General features: G+C 59.3%; 1 protein-coding gene across 4 annotated transcripts in view; it reads right to left on the bottom strand.

Moving 5' to 3' along the window:
* SMARCD3 (SWI/SNF related, matrix associated, actin dependent regulator of chromatin, subfamily d, member 3) overlaps positions 1-21,437 on the bottom strand; it is a 29,575-nt gene extending 8,138 nt beyond the window's left edge. Inside the window, exons 1-2 of one of the 4 annotated variants that reach the window (XM_045086370.1) lie at positions 21,334-21,437; positions 19,406-19,546 (exon numbers count right to left, since the gene is read on the bottom strand). In XM_045086370.1, coding sequence (XP_044942305.1) covers positions 19,406-19,444 — 39 coding nt within the window. In that variant the 5' untranslated portion in view covers positions 19,445-19,546; positions 21,334-21,437. Of the gene's footprint in view, positions 1-1,064; positions 1,287-19,405; positions 19,547-21,333 lie in introns of those variants that run through there. The other 3 variants (XM_045086371.1, XM_045086369.1, XM_045086368.1) reach the window with 3 other exon arrangements.
* Between the last annotated feature and the right edge of the window lie 390 nt (positions 21,438-21,827).

The raw sequence follows: 21,827 nt of genomic DNA, 5'->3' as shown, positions 1-21,827 counted from the left end.
AGAGCCCCCAGAAGGCTGTGCCAGCTACCCGGACCACCCCAACGAAGGACCAAGATTCTAGGCACTCTGGCCTCCCTCATTGAGAACGTGCCTTCTTTGGGGTCACAACCAAATTTGGCCATAGTCAACTTGACTGCCTCCTCTGCACCCAGCTCCGAACCCAGTAGCCATTTCAAGTCCCACAGCCCCTGCCTCTCCCATTCCACTGCCCTCCACGCCTCTCCCGGCCTGGCTCCTGCTGCCTCAGCCTGAGGTCCCATCCCCTCAGGTCACCCTGGGCTCCCTTAGGCTCCCTGTGGGCCTTCCAAGTCTGCTCCTGGCAGGAAGGGGCCACCCTGCCCCTTTGGCCTCTAGGCCTCACGTCCCTGACTCCAGGCCTTCCTTCACACCTTTGAGGATTTAAGGACATCAGCTTCTGGTGGCTGAGTCGGCCAAGGGGATCTTCAGACCCCTTCACTTGGGACCTGTCCCTAGAGAGGGTCTCTCTCTGACCCTGATGGCAGAGGCCATCAGCAAAGCCCCAGAGCCCTCCAGCCAGGATGCTGAGGCTGTTCAGCCAAAGAGCCTGCAGCTCGCAGTGCCTCCAGGGTCACCTGCTCCTTGCTCCCTGAGACACAATCAGAGAGACACTGTCCCAGCGAGGAGCAGCCAACCCAGCCCACCCCCTGCCGTGTCCCCCACCCCCACCCCCAGGGCAGGGGAACACCTGGGCCCACGAGGAAGAGAACAGAAGACAACGCGTCTGGTACAGAGGGGACCCCCCCTACACACACACACACACTTGGCGGGGGGGGGGGGACAGTCCCCAAGTCCCACCCCCAGCCCCTGACAAGGACCCCTGCAGACGCGTCCCGCTCCCCGCCCGGGCACCCATCCCCGGCCCGCCGCCTGACGACGTGTTCGAAAGCCAGGGCGCCGGCACCGTCCTGGGGCTGGGCCGCGGGCCGTGGCGCCCCTGCCAGAGGGTGGGAGAGCGGGAGCCCCCTCCCGGCCCCTCCCGATCATCCCTCCATTCAGCCCGCGCCAGCTCGCTCACCCTCCCCCGCTAACTTTCCCCCACTCACCACCCCATGGACCAGAAACTCAAAAAGTTTGCTTTTCGTGGCTTTGCGCGCCCCTCCGGCAACTTCGTCCGCGGCCATCGGGGTGGGCTCAGCGGCTCCTCTCACTCTCTCTCTCTCTTCCTCTTTCTTTCCCTTTTCTGCCTTTTTTTTTCCTCCAACTCTCCCCTCTGAGTCCTGCTGGGCTCTCTCACACTTCTACTCGAGCGGAGTGGGGAGGGGGCCCCTTCAGGGCTGCCCTGACGGCCCACGGCCCACGCCGCCGCCGCCGCCGCCGCCGCCGCGGCTGCCGCATTCCTGCACTGATAAGACAGAAATAGTCCGGCGGCCCGGGGTCTGCCTGTTGACTCGGCGGGGACACAAACGCCTGCCTTTCCAGCCCTCGCTGTCCAAACAGCGCAGATAAGCGGCGAGGCTCGCCGGCCAGCCCGGCTCCGGGGCGCTGGGCAGCGGCGCTGCAGCCCGAGGCCGCCGGAGGGCCGCGGGGAGGCGGCGCGGGGAGGGGACGGGGAGAGGCGGCGGGGGGCTCGCCGGCCACCCGGGCTCTCGCCACGAATAGTTTCTCGGTTAGGGAATTCGCCGGCAGGGCCAGGCAGGGAACAGTCCGTTCCAGCTGTCCCCCAAGTGGCTCCTGCCGCATTTCTGAGGCCCTTTCCCCAGAGACCGGGCAGGCCAAGTAGGGAAACATTCGCTGGAAGGAATCCGGGGGGAGCCGAGCCCGGAGGAGGCCTTGCTCCTGCACCAGGCCGGCCGCGGGGGGGTGTGCCCGGGGAGGCGGTGTCCCCTCGCGTCCGCAGATGTGTGCGCCCTTGTCTCGGCCGCCGGGTGTGTTTGCGCCCTGGTGTGGGCACGGCGCGGTGGCCGCGGGTGTGGGTGTTTGTGTGCGTGCACGGACAAACGCCTTCTCTGTGTGCTTCCCTGCACCGGGGCCCCGGTGCGAATGCGCGCCCGCCGGTGCGTGTGTGGCAGGACTCGGCCTGTGTGTGTCTCCCAGCTCCCTGTGAGTCTATTTCTGGGTATGGGAGTCTTTGTTTGTCTCTATGTGAGAAAGTGAGGGCAAGAGGGGAAGTATTTCGGAAAAGAGGCGTGGATCCGACTCCTGAGAACAGGAAGAGAAAATGTGAGGGAAGGCGAGGGGCTGGGGTGGGGGCCTGGGCGGATGGGCAGGGGCATGGAGGCGAGCAGAGCCTCCCGGCTTTGGAACCGGGCATGGGAGGGGTGAGATGCTGGGGCTGCTGGGTCCGGGAGGGCCATCCTCCAGACCCCAAAGAAATCAGGGCGAAGTGTGCGTTTGTGAGGGAGCCCCAGAAGAGGCAGTGTGGAGGGAGCTGGCAGTCCCTGGGGTGAAGGAGGGACAGGAAACAGGAGGGGCAAATCCTGAGATCCCCAGGCTGGGAACCACAGCGCCACCCAGTCCCCCCTGAAGGCCACACCCCTCTCCTCTCTCCTCCTTCTGGAGGAAGAGCCCAAGGGCTTTGGGAAGAGGAGAGTGGGTCAAGTTTTACGTGCCTCCTGGGGCTTCCCTGTCGGCATCCCGGTGAGGGCCGGGCAATGCCTGGGGGAATTTGTTGGAAAACTTATTTGCAGTTACACCTTAAAGACCCAGAATTGCACTGGGGAACCCCTCCAGCATGCCTTCAGAGTGCAGACAAAGAACCAAGGCAGTGTTCTGCCCGGAGAGTCCTTTTGCCTACAGCCTGACTTCCTTGGGCCCTCGCTGTGCTGTCTCCCTGCAGGTGGGTGCCCGCTGTCAGTCCTCCAAAAGGCCAGAGTGGCCCACGATAACCCTCCTTTTCTGCTGGCTTAGCAAGGAACCCAGAGGTCCTCTTTCTACCAGATCTCTACCCAGCTTCCCCCCACATTCCCCCATGCAGAAGCTGGGTCCTGGCAGGGTGGGAACGGGGCGGGGGTGGCTGCCACAGGCCATGAAGGTGGCCACTGGTGACCTGGGGGAGATTACCTCTAGTCTGTCTGCTAACCTCCAAAACCCCTCACTCATTCCCATGTCTAAGCCTCTGCTCCCACTATTCTTGTGCCTGGAATCCCTCTACTACTGCTCATCTGCCTATCCAGATCACATTCATCCTTTAAAGCCTAGTGTGGGCCCCACCACCCCCAGGAAGCCCTCCCCAATTCCACTCCTGTGCACCAACTTTTTCTCTTCTTTGAATACGCATTGCCATCTACGCCATGAGTTGGCACTTGCCTGACGAGTGTCTGAGATATTATGTTTGATTTCCTAAATGTGGCCCCCTGACATCAGGAACTAGTCTTTAAGCCCCACTGTCCTCCCCACCCCACCCCCCATCCTGGGACACGGGGACTTATGATCAAACGCCACCACCCAAAGCTCAGTGGGCCAGCGGATAGAGCTCATACTCTGCCACTTACCTGAAGGCGTGAGTCGCTATGGGCATCCCCACCCACGGTGGGTGCTTCTAGCATGGACATGTGTGAAACCACGGACCTTACAGGTTCTGGGGGGCTGGGGCAGGGGCAGACACGTTTAGGCTTTGTATAAAGCTCAGAGTTCTCAACTCTCGAAGAGCCCTTTCGGGTAAAGAAGACAGCAAGTTTGAGGAAGTGCGGTGAAGGGCAGTGGGGATATCGCGCATTCCTGAGGGGCTGGTCCTGGTGGGGAGGAGATTGCAGGAGGTGGTTGGACCAAAGGCTCTGGTGATACCCAGGGAGCTGGTGAGCATCACTCAAGACCACAGCTCACTCCCTCCTGGGCCACCGGAGCCTGAGCCTCGCTCGGAGCCTTGGAGCCTTGGAGCCTGAGCCTGGGGGGCCTCCCCCCACCTCCCAGCCATTTCTCTGGGAGACTTCTTTACGGATCCATAGTGCACGAATGGCCCTCAGGCACACACAGCAGTGCAAAGGCCAGAGGGACAAGGAGCCACAGGGATTTGCATGCACCGGCCTAACCCCACCAGCCCCACATCCCACCCACAAGGTGCGACTGACAAGGCACCAGCAGGCGCATCTCCTTGTTGCTTCTAAAGGGGCAGCCCGACGTGTGCAGACACGGGACGGGAGGGGGGCCTTCAGACCAGAAAGCAGAGGCGCAGGAGTGGGCACCCCAGCCGGGACTCCCACCTCACAAAGACCAGGATCCCCAGTGGCTCAGCCCCAGAAGAGCGCCCGGCAGTGCTGCTGCCACAGGCTCCGGCCCGACCCGGGGTGGGGTGGAGGCCCAGGGAAAGCCCCGCTTCCCGCTGGCGGGGGACCCTCCTCCCAGCCCAACTGGGCCCTTAGCCCCGGCCGACCGACCGGCCCAGGCCGTGCTCCGGGCAGACCGTGCGCGTGTCCGGGCAGAGGGCGGCCGCCCTGCGGCTCGGAGCCGGAGTCCCCCCTGCCGTCCCCCCATCTCTCCTTCCCTCCGAAGCACCACCAGCACCAAATGGCAAAGCGCCTCTCCCCGCTCAGGGAGAGATGCGCCGCGGCCGGCGGGACGGGCTCGGCGTCCCCCGCCCCCCACCGCATCACCACCACCGCGCGGGAGCGGAGGGCGGCCGGGCGCGAGGGGCACGTCCCGGCCCGCGGCCGCCCTCCCTCGCCCTCGCCCTCGCCCGCCGGGGGCCGGGGCAGCGGCTGGAGCCGGACGGCAGCCGGCCCGGGCATGCGCACTGCGGCCTCCCTCCCGGTGAAGGTCAGCCCAGGGCCTAGCTGCAGGACTCAGTGGCGGCGGGGGAGGCAGAGGAGGGAGGAGGGATGCAGCGGAGAGACTTAACTCCTTCCCTGCGGGAAGATGGCCATCGAGGCTGAGGCCGGAGCCCGCGGCCCCCACCCCCACCTCCCCGCCTTCAGTGGCGGTCCTGTTGCGGGGACCCAGCTCTGGGGGATGGGGGAGGAGGGGCCGGGCAGGGAGAAGGGAAGAAGGAGGCTAGAGCAGAGGAGGGAAGCCGGGAAGGGGAGAGGGAGGAGGCGAGGGAGGAACAAAGGAATCCCGACTGAAGGCGGAGACCTCTTTCCGCTGCCCCCTTTCCGTGTGCCCCCAGCAATAAAGCTTTCCTTAGCGAAATGAAATCACCCTCACTGATTGGGGTGTCAGCGTGTGTGTGTGTGTGTGTGTGTGTGTGTGAGAGAGAGAGAGAGACACACACAGAGAGACACAGAGAGACACAGAGAGAGAGAGAGACCAGCTGGAGCTCTCCGGCTGAGGACCCCTGATTTCCACCTTCTGGTCCATCGCTTGCGCCCAACTGGTCACTAAACCCCAAGGCATGCGTGGCAGGGGGTGGGGAGGGGGTCCCAGAAGCAGTTCTGACCCAGCCTACCCACCTGGCCTAAATCCCAGGCCCCCAGGGAACCCCAGCTAGACCTTGGGACCAGGCCCAGTCCCCAGAAGTGGGTGGAAGGGAATCTGCACCTTCACTCTCCCCAGCCTCTGGTGAGGGGCTTCCTCCAGGCAGCAGACAGGACACTGGCAGGCCTGGGACATCATGACATAATCCTCCTCCTCCTCCTGGCTCCCCCCACTACTCTTCCCAGGCCAGAGCAGAGCTGGGTGCCTCCCTTTTTGTGGGAGAATGTTTCTGTACCTGGACACCCTCTGCTACTAGCCGGGGGCGGGGGGTGTCGTCTGTCTTTTTGTGTGACATCACCTTTCTGTGTCAGTTTTGCAAACACACACACAAGAAAGACAAATATGATAGAAAGAAGCAAAACACAAAGATAAACTAGGACATCAAAAATAACTGTGTGACCTTGGGCAAGTCACTGTATGTCCCCGCCCCTTGGCTTTCTCAGGAGTAATGGGAGGGGGATAGCCGGATGATTCCTAGGGCCTTCCTGCCCTGAAATCCAAGGATTCCATGAGACAGAGACAGGAACCAAGGCAGGCGAGATGGGAAGAGAGGGAGACAGAGACATAGAGAGATGGGCCCACACTGTTTAAGGGGTGCTGCCAACGGGAAGTGAAGCCTGGCCCTTGTCAATCGAGCTTCCGGTAAGCCTTCACCACTGTGCAGTCAGCCTCCTGGGAGCAGGGCAAGGCCTTGCCTTGGGGTCCCCAGGGTCCTGCTCAATAAGCAGGTATATGATAAAGGCTAGTGGAATGAGTTAATCCTTCCTCTCTTGTTCTGTGGGGGGGCTCTCCAGTCTATGGGGGTGCTCTGTGCCCCCTCCCTGCCCCTCACCACTGGCTCACATGCCCATGATACCTGCAAACGTCAGCTCACCGGGGACCTGAGCACCCACCAGCCCAGAGGGGAGGCCCATTTTGGATTGGCTGCAGCTCTGCATTCTCCCCTCATGACCATCATTAATGATGGTTCCTTCTAGCAATCCAAGCCCGACAGTTTACAATAAGCCACCTGCTCCCCATTCTGGCTGGGATGGGGTTGGCCAGTGGGGAGGTGTTTATATGGGATCCTGAGGGATGCTCTCACTGTCCAGCTCCTGTCCTGCAGCCTAGGGGACGGGGCACGGCTCGGCCTGGTGCAGGGCCAAACCATCTTTGTCCACAGAACCATCTGTCCGTAGAACCATCTTAGCTCCCCACCCATCTGCCTCTGGACTGACACTGGCCGTCTAGCTAGCTGCAGGGCCAAAAGCAAGGGCTCCCTGGTCTCAGCCACCACACACTGTCAAGAACAAGGAAAAGCAAACCTCTCCTTCCCACCACCGAGCTCCCTCTACCAGCCTCCTAGCTGTTTCCCCTCCCCCGCCCCCCAAGCCAGGGCCCAGGAAACCCACCCATCCCACAATGCCCTGTGTCTGGCTGAAGCCATCTCTCCTGCGCCGCCTGCACCCCACAGCTCCCAGGCCCCGCCCCTCCTTTCTCTCAGCGGAAAGAAGCCCCTTCCCAACACCTTGGAGGCCCTTCCTCTCCTGTCTCCCCCACAGCCCAGCGCTCCCTCATGGCCAGTGTTGGGACAGTCTCCGGCTGGCTTCATGTCACCCCTGGGAAGTTCTGAGGCCTCAGCGAGTGCTCTGACTGGGTGGTCAGAGGGATTTCTGCCCACCACTACATTCTGAGGTCTGGGATGTCACCTGAGTGAAGAAAAATGGGCAGGAAAAAAATTCACGGACATCTCCTTGACGGATGTTTCTGGGAAATCAAACCAAATGTCAGCTGGCAGGGGAATGCATAGACAAAACCTGCCTGGAAGCCCCTGGGGACCCGTCCTCCAGGTCCCTGCAACTCCGGGTGAGTCAAGGGCCGCTGGCCCCGCCCACAGGGTCTGAGGGTGCTCTTACGCTGCCTGGGTGGGGGCCAAGAGCGTCCTGACCCTCCCCTCCTGGCTCGACCCTCCACCGGTATCTCCCGGTGGTCAGCCTTGAGTGCACCTCCCTCCCGGAATGTGTCTGGCCCTACAGAAGCCCCGGACTCCCCTTGGCTGCATCCCCAGCCCTGTAAGCCTCTGTGGGGCACCCCTTCTTCTCCCATCTCCCAATCCGAACCCTTCTCCTGTGTGGTCTGTCATAAATAAAATTTCCAATCCGCTTGGCCACTTCTGAGAACGACCCATTGCCCTCTTGTGAGAGAAGCCCTCCAGAAACCACTGACCCCCGGACTGTCACTGGCCGTGGCACTATTTTCCCCAGAGCACCCCTGCCACTGGCCTTGGCACTGAGACCCATCTTCTTCTAGCTGTTTTTCGGGATCTTCATGGATGGCCCTTGCCACACCTTGTTCCTCGGCCACCTCTCCTCTAGACACCCCCCACTTTCCTTCAGCCATTTGCTCCAAGTTACTTCTTGGGCCTTGTCATTCCAGCAGCTGCAGCCCCGCACCCCGATATCAGCCTTAAGCACCCCACTCCGACCACCATCTCTTGTCCTTCCAGTGCCCTCTGTCCCGTTCCCTGATCCCCAAAGCCTGTGACTCCCCTGGAACTTTCTGGTCTATTTCTCTGACTCATAGCCCTCATCACAACTACAGCATTACATATGATTCTTTTTTTAAAAATTAGGATAAAACATAACATCAAATTCACCATTTCATCTCCTTTGCATATACCCTCGAGTCTCTTACTTAAGAGTCAAATCCAGCTTCACCAACTCCTGCCCTGTACTTGGCACCTGAATGTGACTGGAGAGACACACATAAGCCCCCTGACGGGGTCTCCCTGTCCAGGAGCACCCAGTTCTACCGGCCTCACCGGCTTCCTGCTGCCCAGCTGTCCGGCTGTCCCTCCGCCAAGCACACCCTGTCCGCTGTGCTCCCCACGCGAGTTTCCACATCTGCTGCCCCTCCCCTCTCCCAGCTGATGCCCTTGCTTCTCTCACTGCACTGAGTTCCAGTTCTAGCCTGGAGAACTCAGAGGACCTGACTTGGCCTAGGAAGGGTAGAGGTGAGTTGAGCCAAAGGCAGAAGGCCCCATCTACGTGCAGAGGACTGCAGGTTTCTTGGGGGAAACAGGGCCCAAAGTGCGTGGCATCAAGAGGAGATGATCTTCGAGGCTGGTGTGTGATCAAGGATCTCACATTCAAAGCTAGGCTCAGCCTCTCCCGTGTCTCCACACAGCATACCCTTTACGCCTGGGCTCAAAGAGCTGTGGCAATGGCCGAGAAGCCTCATGAAGACTCAGCGGGGAGGAGGCAATAGGGAGCAGATGGAAGACGATGGTCTCGGGACCTGCTGGGTGCACAGCCCCTGCTTCCACAATCTTTTGTAATTAACGCCAGCTGGTGCCCCCCCCCATAATGAGTCCCCACCCAGTAGCCCTTTAGCTAACCCTCACGCCCTGCCCTTGCTCCCAGATCGGGGCTTTTGCTTTGGCCATTGCAACCTAGTCTGTCTTAGGACAGGGCTGTGACAATGAGGCTTTAACGCCCTATCCATCACTCCAGTTCTTCTGGGGTCCTGTCCTCCCCCAGGTCCTGAACCCTCTGCCCTGGGTAGGGTCTCTACAGGCACCACAGTGTGATGACTCTGAGCTTAGACTCCAGAACAGGACTTCTCAGCCTTAGCACCACTGACATCTGGGGCTGGATAATTCTTTATTGCGGCGGCTGTCTCACATAGCGACGTTGGTACCATCCCCGACCCCTACCCAGGAAATTCAACCAGCACACCCACCCCCCTCCCCCATCCTCCAGTGTGACAAACAAAAATATCTCCCAGCGCTGTCCTTTGTCCCTGGAGGATGCCAATGCCCTGGGTGGAGGACCACTGATCTAGCGTCTAACGGTACTGGGTTCACACTCAGCTCCTACCTTTGCACAAGTCCCTTCACCAGTCTGAGCCTCGTCTCCCCTGTTCTTAAGACAGGAAGCCCTACACCTGATGCACAGGTAGATGTGAGGCTTAGCGCGCAATCGTGCACGGGCAGAGCTGGAGATAGGGCCTGCCCCAGAGGAGACACTTAGTCCTCACCACGATTAGTAGCTCCTGGATGCTGAGCCCTTCTGACCCTGCAGGTGTGGCTGTCACTGCCCTGCCTTATCTCTGGGTCTGATCCTACTGCCCAACAGTTCCCACCTAGGAGACAGGTGAAAACAGGGAGCCTTCAGAGGCCCACCAGTGCGGGACCATCCCAAATACCACGAGGGTACCTCTGAGGGCTCTGCTGGGCAGTTATTCACAGTGGCTAATTCTGGTGACTCTGGGAGCCCATGCAGAGCCTGCGTTCTACCCCAACTCCTAGAAGCTTCCTTGAGCTCAAGAAGTGGCATTGATATGCAGGACAGGTCCTACAGGGGAAGCTCATGTGTCTGGCCCACAAACATGGTAAGGACTGCAGGAAAGGTGGAGGAGGGGACATTCAGAAGCCACCAAAAGCACCGAGGCCCACGAACTCACACCTAAGGATCCATCAGGGCAACCGCCGGGCCAGGAGAAGCTGAGGTTCAGAAGCCGGGGCTGAGGCATCTAGAGGAGAAGCTGGGCCTCCCCCCGCACCTGTCCCCTTCCTCCTCTGCTGTCCTGCCACACGTTTAGTGAGCACCTATTGTGTGACCACTCAGTGCCAAGTGCTGCTGGCTCCGCGCAGCTCCATGTGGGGAAAGCTACAGCCGCGTGAGGGGCTCGTGTTCCAGAGGCCAAGGGACCGAGAAGACCTCGGTCTTTTCGAGGTGCATGAGCCTGGGTCCCCCCCAGATGTTCTAGCTGCCTAGAGCTTAACTTCTCGCTCCTCCATGAGACAGGGCTCAGATCCCAAAGGCCACCATCATCGTCCCCCTGGCACAGGTGGAATTGTGTCTCCCCCCTACCCCACTGAACTTGTTTGGTGAAATCCCAAACCCCCTCCCTCAGAACGTGTTCTTACTTGGAGATAGGGTCTTTACAAAGGTAATGCAGTTAAAATGAGGTCAGTAGGGTGACCCTAATCCAATATGACCAGTGTCCTAGGACAGGGGAAATTTAGGACACAGGGACAGAGGGAAGATGTGTGACTGGGGGAAGACAGCCATCAGCAAGTCAAGGAGCAAGGCCCAGGGCAGATCTGCCCTCACAAGGAACCTCAGAAGGAACCGAGCCCGCTGCCGACACCTTATCTTCCAGCAGCCTCCGGAAAATACATTTCCAGGCTTGAAGCCCCCAAGCTGGCTCCTTTGCTAAGGAAGCCCTAGAAGACTCACCCACCTCCCAACACTGCCTTCCCTCCTCCTGTGTTGGTCTTCGTGTAGCCGGCCCACCTGTCCCAGGGCCACCCACCTGTCCCCTCGCATCCCCTGGTCTGCCTGGGACCACCAAAAGCATGGTGCTGACAACAACGTGCTTATAAGCACAAGGCAGGGCCCGGCCAGGGGCCAGACCTCCTGAGCTCGAGTCTTTCTGCCACCACTGACTGACGGGAATACAAAAGGGCCACATTGTATCAACCTCTCTTCGCCTCAGTCTGTTTATCTGTAAAATGGGTACAGTGCCGCTTCCACTCTCACCGGCTTATTGTGCGCAGCAAAACATTGGGGGGGGGCGGGGAAGACGTGCAGGAGTTCTTGTTAAGTCCTAGGGGCCCCAACGAAGCCATCGCTTAGTTAGCACGTCGCTCCTGGGCAAACACTCTCCCTACTTTGGACTCTGACTGAACTCCCCGTCCATTAAAACCTCCATTCCCTCTCTACTCTGACTGTGCCGAGACGGGTCTCCCGCTCCCTATTTCTAACGCTGCCTATCTGGATTCAAGAACAGGTGACGTATAGTTTGACTCCTGCTGATTTTCATCTTGTAGGCATCAGCCCATTATCCCAGCGTGGGATCCTGGGAGTCTCAGTTCAGCTATCTGATACATTTGCATCCTTTCCCGCTGTGAGTCATTCATAGATCCATGAGCGCGACCTTCTCCCTTCATCCAGGTTCATGCTGACCGTACCAGAAAGGGACAGACAGACAAAGCCCTCTCTCCAGACAATCTACAACCTTTGGGCTGAGTCTTCAATTGGCAGCAGATTCACTCAGTGGTAGTAACAGGCAGTGATGAGCTGGAGTGTCACGTTGGGAGTTTAAAATCAGCCGTGGTAGGAGTATTTATACCAGGGAAATTGGCAAATAATACAAATCAGATTTCAGCTCCCCCTTCCCACCCTGTCAAGAGCCAGTTGTTAAATATTTACCCGCACATTCACCCACGTTCATGTGTCACGCTCAAGATATTGGGAGAGACTTTGTCAAACACCTCCAAATTCACACGTACATCTTCACGGAGCTTTCATAGCCTACCAAACAGTGCCGTCTGCATTATTTAATTCAGTTCTTTGAACATCCCAGAAGTTAAAGGGCTGAATATCACCGTACCCACTATACCCATTTTAAAGATGAGGAACACGAGGCTAATGATTGTCTCAGAGCCAGACAGGAAACTAGTGTCAAAAGTGGGGCTCAGGGGCACCTGGGTGGCTCAGTGGGTTAAAGCCTCTGCCTTCAGCTCAGGTCATGATCCCAGGGTCCTGGGATCGAGCCCCACATCGGGCTCTCTGCTCGGCGGGGAGCCTGCTTCCTCCTCTCTCTCTCTCTGCCTGCCTCTCTGCCTACTTATGATCTCTGTCAAATAAATAAATAAAATCTTTAAAAAAAAAAAAAAAGCGGGGCTCAGACCACCGTGTTAGGATCTCAACTGTCACTGCTATTGTCAGCTTGACGTTGAACTGTGCCCCTGCCCCACCCCCACTGCCCAGTCCCCACTGTTGATTGTCAAAAGTGCCTTGAATTCTGTCACCAGCCACTGTTCTGGGTTTAACACTCAGTCTTTGAGGGGGATTCTGCAACCGAGGGCTCTACCTCCAGCCCTTCTGGCTAGTAGCATGTCACCGGGATCCCTGTTTCTACCTGGGGGAGGACCCTCAAATTTTTGACAAGACTCTCTGCGCTCTGTTTAAAGTTCACCGATGACAAGAGACTGCTTAAAGTGACCCCACCTCAATGCAGTCTTTCTCAGCCTGGGCTCCAGTGATGCTGGGACCCTGGAGCTCTCCAGGATAGCAGCGCTGACTTAGGGCTCTGGGCTTGAGGGCTAGAAGAGCAGACCGAAGGCGGGTGACGGCATTAGAGGAGCCCAAGGAGGAAGCTGCAAAGCGACAGGTTTGGCGTAGCCCACACAGTGTCTTTCTCAAACACTTTTTTAAAATCCTAAAGGGAGGGGCGCCTGGGTAGCTCAGTGGGTTGGGCCTCTGCCTACGGCTCAGGTCATGATCTCAGGGTCCTGGGATTGAGCCCTACATCGGTCTCTCTGCTCAGCGGGGAGCCTGCTCCCCCCGCCCCCGCCTGCCTTTCTGCCTGCTTGTGATCTCTCACTTTCTGTCAAATATATAAATAAAATCTTAAAAAAAAATCCTAAAGGGGCACCTGGGTGGCTCAGTTGTTAAGCATCTGCCTTTGGCTCAGGTCATAATTCCTGGATCTTGGGATCGAGCCCTGTAGAGGGAAGCCTGCTTTTCCTCTCCCACTCCCACTGCTTGTGTTTCCTCTCTCACTGTGTCTCTCTCTGTCAAATAAATAAAGAGAATCTTAAAAAAAAAAAAAAACCAAAAACCCCAAACTTTAAAATCTTAAGAATTGAGAGATTTCACCTAAAAAGCCAGATTTCCAGAATCTCTTTTAAAAAAAAAAAGGAAATCTGGCAACACAAGCCCACTGATATACTTGGAAACAATCTGATGGAATCGGGGAGGGGCTGTCCCTTTTTGAAGTGGCAGGACTTCTCCAATTTACCCCCCACCCCCCATTTTGGGGTTGCAAACTCTAAAGCCCTAGGCACCCAGCAATGAATGTAAATGAGTGGTGTGAGCTTTAAGCACCAGGACAACTAGTCTTTGACCTTGGGTCTAGGTGCTGGGGTACCAGGGCTAGCTGCTTTGTCTCTTTGAGGCCCATCTGGTCTGGGTCGCCACACACCTCTGGGGGCTGGATGTGGCCCAACTGGGCCTCTTGCACTAACCACTAGAAATTACTCAACCTCTCTGTGTTTTAGTTGCTCATCTTGAAAATGATGATGAAAATACTAGCATTTTCCTCATCGTCTCGAGGTGAGGATAAATCAGCTAAACCATGACAGGTCCTTAAAACAGTTCCTAAAACTTGCAACAAGCTCAGTCAACACTGGTTGCCATCCTTCCGCCCAGGGCCTGCTTGGCTCGTCTCCATCCCGCCCAAGCTGCTCTGGAGTCTCGGGGGACTGCTGAGGAAGAGAGAGGGTTGGACAGTGGGCGGCTCTAGCTAACCACCCAACTCTGCACCTGAGTTCACGACGTGGGAGCAGGGAGAGTGGAGTTCTCAGCTGGGGGGAGGAACGGCCCAGGGGCTGCTCGCTGACTCCAGGCCCTATGAGCCCACAGTGTAAGGGCGGTGGGAACGGAAGCTGGGCCTGGAACCAGGGAGGACACGGTTACAGGGTCTGCAGATGACGCATGGACGCCGAGCACCACATTTTACCCCACAGGCCAACGAGGGGCGCTCTGGCATTCACCACGTGCTGGGTGTGGAGCTGGGTGCTCAGTATTTAGCATCCCTGTGGATCTTTCCAGAAGGGGCATCAAGACCTTACACAGGAGACACTGAGGCTCAGAGAACTACGTGCCTCTTCCCATGTCTGCTTAACTGTTAAGGGGCACAGCCCACCTTCCAACAGAGCCTGGGGAGCCCCAAAGCCTGTCTGCCTGCACCCGGCAGCCCTACCCCACTCCGGCTCTCCCAGCGGGCACCAAGGGCGAGAACAGCCTGCCCAGGCCTCCAGGTGAGGAACGTCTGAGGAAGCCAGACCCGAATGTTCCAGACCTGAGAGCAGACGCAGGGAGTGTGGACAACCACCTCTCAGAGGCAGTCAGATGTCATGGAAGCGGAAAGGGGTTTATTCTCTAGAACTCCAACGGGCAAGAGCAGGGCCACAGGAGGTTAGACTGCGCTCACCATCAGAACAACTACGGATGGGGCGCCCGGGCGGCTCAGTCGGTAAAGCGTCCCACCTTGATTTCAGCTCAGGTCACAATCCCAGGGTCAGAGCGGGGCGTGGGGGGCTCAAGCCCCGTGTCAGGCTCTGTGCTTGGTGGGGAGTCTGCCTGAGAGTCTCTCTCTCCTGCTGCCCCTCCCGCCTCCCCTCCCCCAGGCACGCTCTCTTTCTCTCTCTCTCGAAAATAAATAAATAACTCTTTAAAACAAAACAAAACAAACAACTAAATTTTGTTTAGGAGTGTCTGTGAACAAGGGGAATAGGTCCTTTTGGAAAGGGACTGCTGCCTAGGCATGGGCCAAGGGCGACTCATGTGTCAGCAGGCCAAGGCGGGTAGGAAAAATGGCCCACCATTGGGTTGTGGGGTGTAGAGAGGGCAGGGTCAACCATACAGAAGGATCTCAGGGTAGGGGCGCCTGGGTGGCTCAGTGGGTTAAGCCGCTGCCTTCGGCTCAGGTCATGATCTCAGAGTCCTGGGATCGAGTCCCGCATCGGGCTCTCTGCTCGGCAGAGAGCCTGCTTCCCTCTCTCTCTCTCTCTGGCTGCCTCTCTGTCTACTTGTGATTTCTCTCTGTCAAATTAATAAATAAAATCTTAAAAAAAAAAAAAAAAAAAAAAAAAAAAGAAGGATCTCAGGGTCTCAGGGTCCTCTTCTTCTTTTTTTTTTTTGGTAGAGAGAGAGAGAGAGAGCACACAAGCAAGAGAGTAGGGTAGGAGCAGAGAGAGAGGGAGAGAGAATCCTGAGTGGGGTCCACACCCAGCATAGAACCCAAAGTGGGGCTCAATCTCGCAACCCTGAGAACATGACCCAAAGCAAAATCAAGTGTTGGACTGACTGATTGAGGTGCTCCTCAGGGTCCTCTTAAGTTGAGCTGTCAGAGGTACCTCCTGCCTGCCCCACCCCTTCCTCATTCATACACGAAATATTTTTCTGAATTGTGCTGAACAAGACAGATGTGGTCTGTGCCTTTAAGGAGCACTACAACGAAATCTTTCCATTTGGGGTACATGCTACAAGCTCTAAGTAGGTGGGACTTCATATCTCATCAGGGTAGGAGAAAGTGTCCCTGGAAGAAGTGGCATTTGAGTCGACACTTGAAGGATGGGCAGATCTGGGCAGGTGAAGGGAGCTGGAAGCGTGTTGCGGGCCAAGGGAACAGCATGTGGGAAAGCCCCGAATGAGGACAGGCACTTGAAGCCCGAGAGGACACGGAAGACAGAAGAGATCAGGTCTGCGTAGCAGGAAGCGTGGTGGGGGGGGGTGGGGGAGTGGGCGGTGAGGAGGGGCCCAGACTGAGAGCTGGGCACCACTCAGTGGCCCCCTCCGCGGTCCAGGCAGGGGACAACAGCGGCATTACTGAGACTTAAGCGGATGGAACTGAGATGTGTCTAGGAAATCAAGTCAGAGCAAAGGAAGAGAGGATTGTTCCAGTGGAGAGAGAAGGAACCGGGAGGGTCGAATGGGCTTGAGCTTCTGCACGGCTGTCAGCACTGTGGCCAGCCCCAGCCCCACCAGGGAGGGGACCCCATGCTCTTGTCATCATGTGCTCACGGGGAGCCCTCTACTCTGCTCCTCCGGGGAGAAGACTCTGGACTAATCCTGCCACTTTGCCCACCCCTTGGGAGGGTCTCCTTGCCTGAGGAGGTGGCCCAGGGCGGGGGTGGGGGGTCTGACATTTATTGGACAAGTTCCTCTTCTAGTTCGGGGGTAGTGACTTCACGGCTGCCCCCGCAGCCTGCCCTTCCCTTTAGGTTGCGTCTGTTGGCAGGAAGGAGCCCCTTTCTACCTGATCCCACAACCCAGACAAGCAAACCCAAGTTAGGGTGTAGGGTCGCCTGCTGCATCCCAGCTTGACACTCAAGCTTCTTTCTCCAGCCCGGTGGGCCCTGCAGTGAAGCTGGGATGCCCCTGACACGAGGACCCGCTTCTCAGCGGGCTCCCTCACTAAGCTGTAAGGCGAGTGGCTGGACCCGCCCTCTACCCAGACTCGCTGCTGGGCATGGTGCTGGGTGAGGTCTCTCTGTTCCTATGAGGATATGACCCTTCCCCAGGAATGTGACTCTACTTCGTCCCCGATTTTAAACAGACCTTCCTGATGTCTGACAGTTCTCAAAACTATCGTAAATACTAGCTTGTAGGGCTCTTCCTGAGGCGGGCAGTGTCTTCCTCTAGTCCTTCTAACTTACATCTTGGCATTGACCATGACCAGCAACATTGCCATGGCTGGACACTATTGCGTGGATCTTTCCCTTGGCCTGGGAAACCTGCACGTAGCTCTGTCGCCCAGTGTGCCCCTCACGTCATCATACAGGAGACACTTCTCGGGGTCAAAGTGCCCAAAATCACAGTGTCTCTGAGCAAATGGTCTGGCGTTCTGGGCAGTGTAAATGACACGTGTGCCCATTTTTCTCACTGCAGAAGGGATCTTGGGACCTCAGGCTTGTGTTTTGTGCACTAACGTCATTCTCAGCTCCCACATATATTCTGTCCCCTGTATTCCCAGTGCCCTGATTTCCTCACTACAGGTGTCTCTGCAAAGTGCCTCTGACCCTTTCTGGAGAGAGCTGAAGCCCAGGCATGCTTTCCTGCATCTTCTTGTCTCTGCCTCCTCCCCTCCCCACGGTACGCGGCTCCTCGCTCCAGGCCCCAGAATGTTCTTCGGTCTGGAAAGAAGGCTGACATGGGAGATGATCCAAGTTTGTAAATTCCAGGAAAGGCGTGAGCGGGACACAGGCTCCTAAGACACATGCTCAGATTTCCTGGAAGTTTAGGTAACCAAGACATTGGTTTTTCACGGCCTGGGAAGCTGGTCAGGAGGTGGACCAGGCTGAAGTGAGCAACCAGTCTCCCGCAGGGTCTTCGCAAGTGACCAATGCTCTGCGCAGCCCTCTCCAACTGAGACACCGGCCACAGCCCCGGCCTCCCCCGGAGTCGCTCAGCTGCATGCCCACGGGCCCTTCACTCTTCCCCCGAGTCTGCAACTCAGCCTTCTCTCGTGACACCTCCTGACACCGCCTCCCGGGACCCCCTCCCGGTGACACCTTCAGCTCATTACCTCCACCACTTAACGCTCCCTAATAACGAGCTCTCACTCGCAATCACACTGCCAGCGCCCGGGTGAAGACAGCCTCCAGCTGCTGCACGCCTGGGCCCGCGCCCACCGCGCTGTCTAGACGCAAGCACGGGGCCTGTCAGCATCCAAATGACAGCACGTGCCCCAGCCGCAGAGCGTCAAAGCCGGCTCCATGCCGGGGACTGCACATGCTGAATGAAGCCCAATTTCATGTTAATGCGGCTCCAGAACAAAATGCCAGGAGCTTCTTCCAGCACCTTTCCCCTTCCCCCCTCACATGGGGAGGCCCCCCGGGGGCGTCAGGACCAACCTTGTGGCGTCAGGACCATTCACCTTGTGACCATGTGTCATCAGGATGTACCTGAAGCCCTCAGAGCCTCCAACCGCCCCCCCCGCCTGCCAAGGATCCCCACCCCTGCGGCCCATCCTTTGGGGTGATCACCTCCTTCAGGCACGGTCTGGATCAACCCTGGCCACCGACCTCCTGCTGCCGGGGAGCCGGCTTAGGGCTCAGCTCAATGCACCCCAAATCAGCGGCAATTCACAAGGACTCGCCATGCGGGAGAGCCCCAGCTCTAGGGGACTCCCTGGGGACCCCCGCTGCTCCACAAGTCTCCACCCTGAGACACCGGAGGACTTTTGAGAACTTCCGAGTTGCCCAGAAGTACACCGGCTTGCACCTTTTGTTTAGGACTCTGCTTTAAAAAACCGACCCCTGCAAGCTGGGGAGCCTGCCCAAGCTTAACCTGAGGCAGTGGTCAGGTTGTGGGGAAGAGGCAGGACCTTTATTCGTGGCCTTGACTCTGTTCCCCCAGCGGCCAGCAACAGGTGCCAGCCCCGGGCTCCCCCAGCTGCCCAGGCAGAAGAGAGTTCCTCCGCTCTTTCTGAGGAAGCAGCAGCTGGGAGAGCCACCGGCATCTCACTCAGCCCTGCCCCCTGAAAGCCCACCACAGGCTGCCCCTTTCGGGGGTCTCTCCCCTCCTCAGAGCCCTGGGGCCTGAATGGTCCACTGGGGCGCTCCCCACAGGCTTCGGGTCCTGAGGGCAGGGACTAGGTCCCCCCAGCACCCAGTCTGTCACAGGAGACTCCCACTAGTCATGTGGCCAGGATGACACATGGGGCTGGGCAGGCCTCAGACCCGGCTCCTGCCCTTCCCCACAGCCGAACGGGGCTCTGAGGCCGGCAGCCTTTCCACCCAGGCCCTCGGTGCTTCCTTCTGGACCAGGGGCACCGATGTGGTACTAGCCTGGCCACACTCTTTGTACTTTGCCAAGAGGAGGCCCAGGAACATCCAGCTTGCCTGTGTTGGGCCTGGAGCGCCTCTGAGTCGCAGGCCTGGAGCGCCTCTGAGTCGCAGGCCTGCCTTGGGGGCCCCCACCCGAGACCACCTCCCCTTCCCGCGAAGAACAAACCCCTGTCTGGGTTCTGGAAGGATTTTAGAAGCTTGCCAAAGCAGGTCTGGGGTTAGGTTTCGGGAGCCCAAATTGTGCTGGGCATCAGCGGGGTCCCCCTGGGCCAGCAGCGAGCGTGTGCACACGCAGGTGAGAATGGGGGAGGTGTGTGTCTGTGCGCCTGCGAATGGGAGGAAATGAAATAACCCAGAGCCCCTGGCCCTTTTCACCTGACCCCAAAACTGGTATCAGGCCCACCAGGTTCCTGGCTCAGAACAGCTTTGATAGTCAGGACCCAGGGAGCCGGGAGGAGACGGGCCCTCAGGAGAGGCAGTGCAAGGGTGGAAGATGTCAGCAGGGTCTGGGGGCGGGGGTGGCCCCAGCGGTGGGAGGGGATAGGAAGAAGCACTGTCATAGGTCTGCCTTGGGCAGGGCAGAAATGCCCAGAGGGGGCCTTTGGTTATGACCAGAGGCCAAGAGCCAGCACCTCTCAGTGGGGTCCCAGGGCTCCTGCTCCTGGGTTTGGGGGGGAGGGCAGCGCCTACCTGTACCACGGCGGGTGGGTGCTGAAGGCCTGGAGTCATAGGTGGCGGGGTCCTGCAGCAGGGGAGTCATCCAGTGCCCCCTCGGTGCCCGGGCCCAGAGCCCACTGCGCCTGCAGCACCAAGGGCCATTGTGAGGAGAATCTGAAAGGAGAGGGCAGTGGGAGGGCACGGCCAGACCCCGAGGCCCGAAGGCAGAGTCCACATGGACTTCCGAGGGCTGGGGAGGAAGCCTGAGGGGGTCGGCCGGGAGGACCAAACTCCGTGACAAGGAGGTCTGAGAAAGCAAACAGGAGATGTGTGGAAAGAGACCCGGATGGAGGGGACAGGCAAGGGCCAGTGAGGGCTCGCGGGGAGGTCGGGGCGGGAGCAGTGTGAGAGCAGGAAGCGGTCAGCGAAGACCAGGTCTTGAGGGACTGAGCTGGAAGGACAGAGCAGAGAACCCAGGCAAGACCCCGGCCTGGCAGGGGAGGCAAGGTTTGGGGACTGGGGGATAAGCGGAGGAGGGGAGGAGCTGGGCCTCAGACGCACTGGGCATGACGGTCAGGCCCAGAGGGGACCTGGATGGCTCAGGTCCCAGAAGGGACATCCGAGGGCATCCCAGGGTGGCAGGCACCTGGAGTCGGCCTGTTCTCAATCCTTCCACCATGCTCAGGGCCCCCCCCCCCAGCCCCTCGCTGCCCCTCCCTGCGGTTTCGGCCCTCCTGCAGCAGCCACAAGGCCACAGGGGGGCCTCAGGACCCAATTGTGAACTCAAGTCCTGAGCAGGTGGAGTGTGGGGGATGAGGAAAAGGCGTTGCTACAGGTATGGGGGCGGCCGAGAGTGGTTCAGGGTCCCAGTGGGCGGTGTCGGCCAGGAGGCTACTCAGATCAGTGGGGGGGGGGGGCAGCAATGAGAGGAGGAAGACGCGAACGGAGAGAGGTTACCAGCCCACGGGGGTGGGGGGCTGCCCTGCAGGAAGGCTGAGGACAGAGGGACAACCTGAACGGGAGAGAGGTGTCCAGGCAGGGGAGAGGAGGGAAGGTGCCAGGCAGAGGGAAGGAGGGGAGGTGCTAGGCAGGGCAGGGGAGGGGAGGTGCCAGGCAGGGGAGTGGGTAGGAGGGAGAGGATGCCAGGCAGGAGCAGGATGGGAACGTGCTAGGCAGGGAGGGGTGGCAGGCGAGGGGGAGGAGTAGGTGGAGGCGATCGGGAGGAGGGAAGGTGCCAGACGTGAGGGAGGGGTACCAGGCGGAGGAGTGCCAGGCAGAGGGAGGGAGGGGAAATGCAGGTGGGGGGAGGGGGGAAGGTACCAGGTAGGGGAAGGAAGGAAAGAGGCCAGGCAGAGAGGAGACGGGGGAGGTATCCGAGAGGAGGTAAGATGGGAGTGTGGCAGTCATGGAAGGGGTGCAAGAAAGGGGGTGGGGGAAGCGAGAACCAGGCTGAGGGTGGGGGAGGTGCCAGGCAGGGGGAGGAAGAGCGTGAGGGGGGGGGAGAGATCAGGGGAGGAGGAGGGGGTGGCGATGCCAGGCGCCGGTGGGGGGGGGTGCCAGGTAATGGGAAGTGCCAGGTAAGAGGAAGGTGCCAGGAAGGGGTGAGAAGGAAGATGCCAGGCAGGGGGGAGGAGGGATGCCAGGCAGTGGGGAGACCAGAGAGATGCCAGGCAGTGGGGAGAGCCGGGAGAGGCCAGGGGGGGCGGAGGGGGATGTCAGACGGGGGGAGATGCCAGACAGGGGGGAGGAGGATGCCAGGCAGGGAAGAAGGGATGCCAGGCAGGCGGGAGCAGAGGAGATACCAGGCAGGGGGGAGGAGGGATGCCAGGCAGGGGAAGGAGGGATGATGCCAGCAGAGGCAGGACGGGTACTGCCAGGCAGGGAAGGCGGGGGCGCCGGCGCAGCGCGGCCGGGCGGCGTCTCCGAAAGGGCCTGGGGGCCGCGCAGCGCGGGTCGCTCACCTGCTCCCCCGGGACCCCGGCCCCGGAGCACGGCCGCCCGCTCCCCGCTCGGCGCTCGGCTCGGCCCGGCGCCTGCGCCGCTGCAGCCCGGAGCGGGGGAGGCGCAGGGAGCGTCTGCAAAGAGCGAGGAGCTTAATAATGAGTTAGGGATCGGATCAGGCAGCGTCGCCCATCCATCCGAATGTGCGATCACCACGTTGGGAGCATCGCCACCCGCCCTGGCCAAGTCCATTGTGATCCTCGGCCCGTGCACATATGATCCTCAGGTCTGTAGGGGCCCCTAGGCGCCCACCGATCCACACAGACCGTCGGAGCATCCTAAGTGACCGCAGACAGTACCACACGCGCTCACAGGCGCATTTGTACATACACGGCGGGGGGGGGGGGGGGGCTCGGTTCCACTCCAGGCTCAGAGCCAGGCACTGACTGGCGACCCCTCTTCCTACCTTTACGCACTAGCCCTTGCCCCACATGCAGTCACAGGAGCCAACCCT

The sequence above is a fragment of the Mustela putorius genome, unplaced genomic scaffold (genome assembly GCF_011764305.1).
Source record: "Mustela putorius furo isolate JIRA1106 unplaced genomic scaffold, ASM1176430v1.1 tig00000929_pilon_pilon_pilon, whole genome shotgun sequence".
Lineage (NCBI taxonomy): Eukaryota > Metazoa > Chordata > Mammalia > Carnivora > Mustelidae > Mustela > Mustela putorius.
Note: the sequence above shows the minus strand (reverse complement) of the source record. Positions and strands in the feature narration are given on the sequence as shown.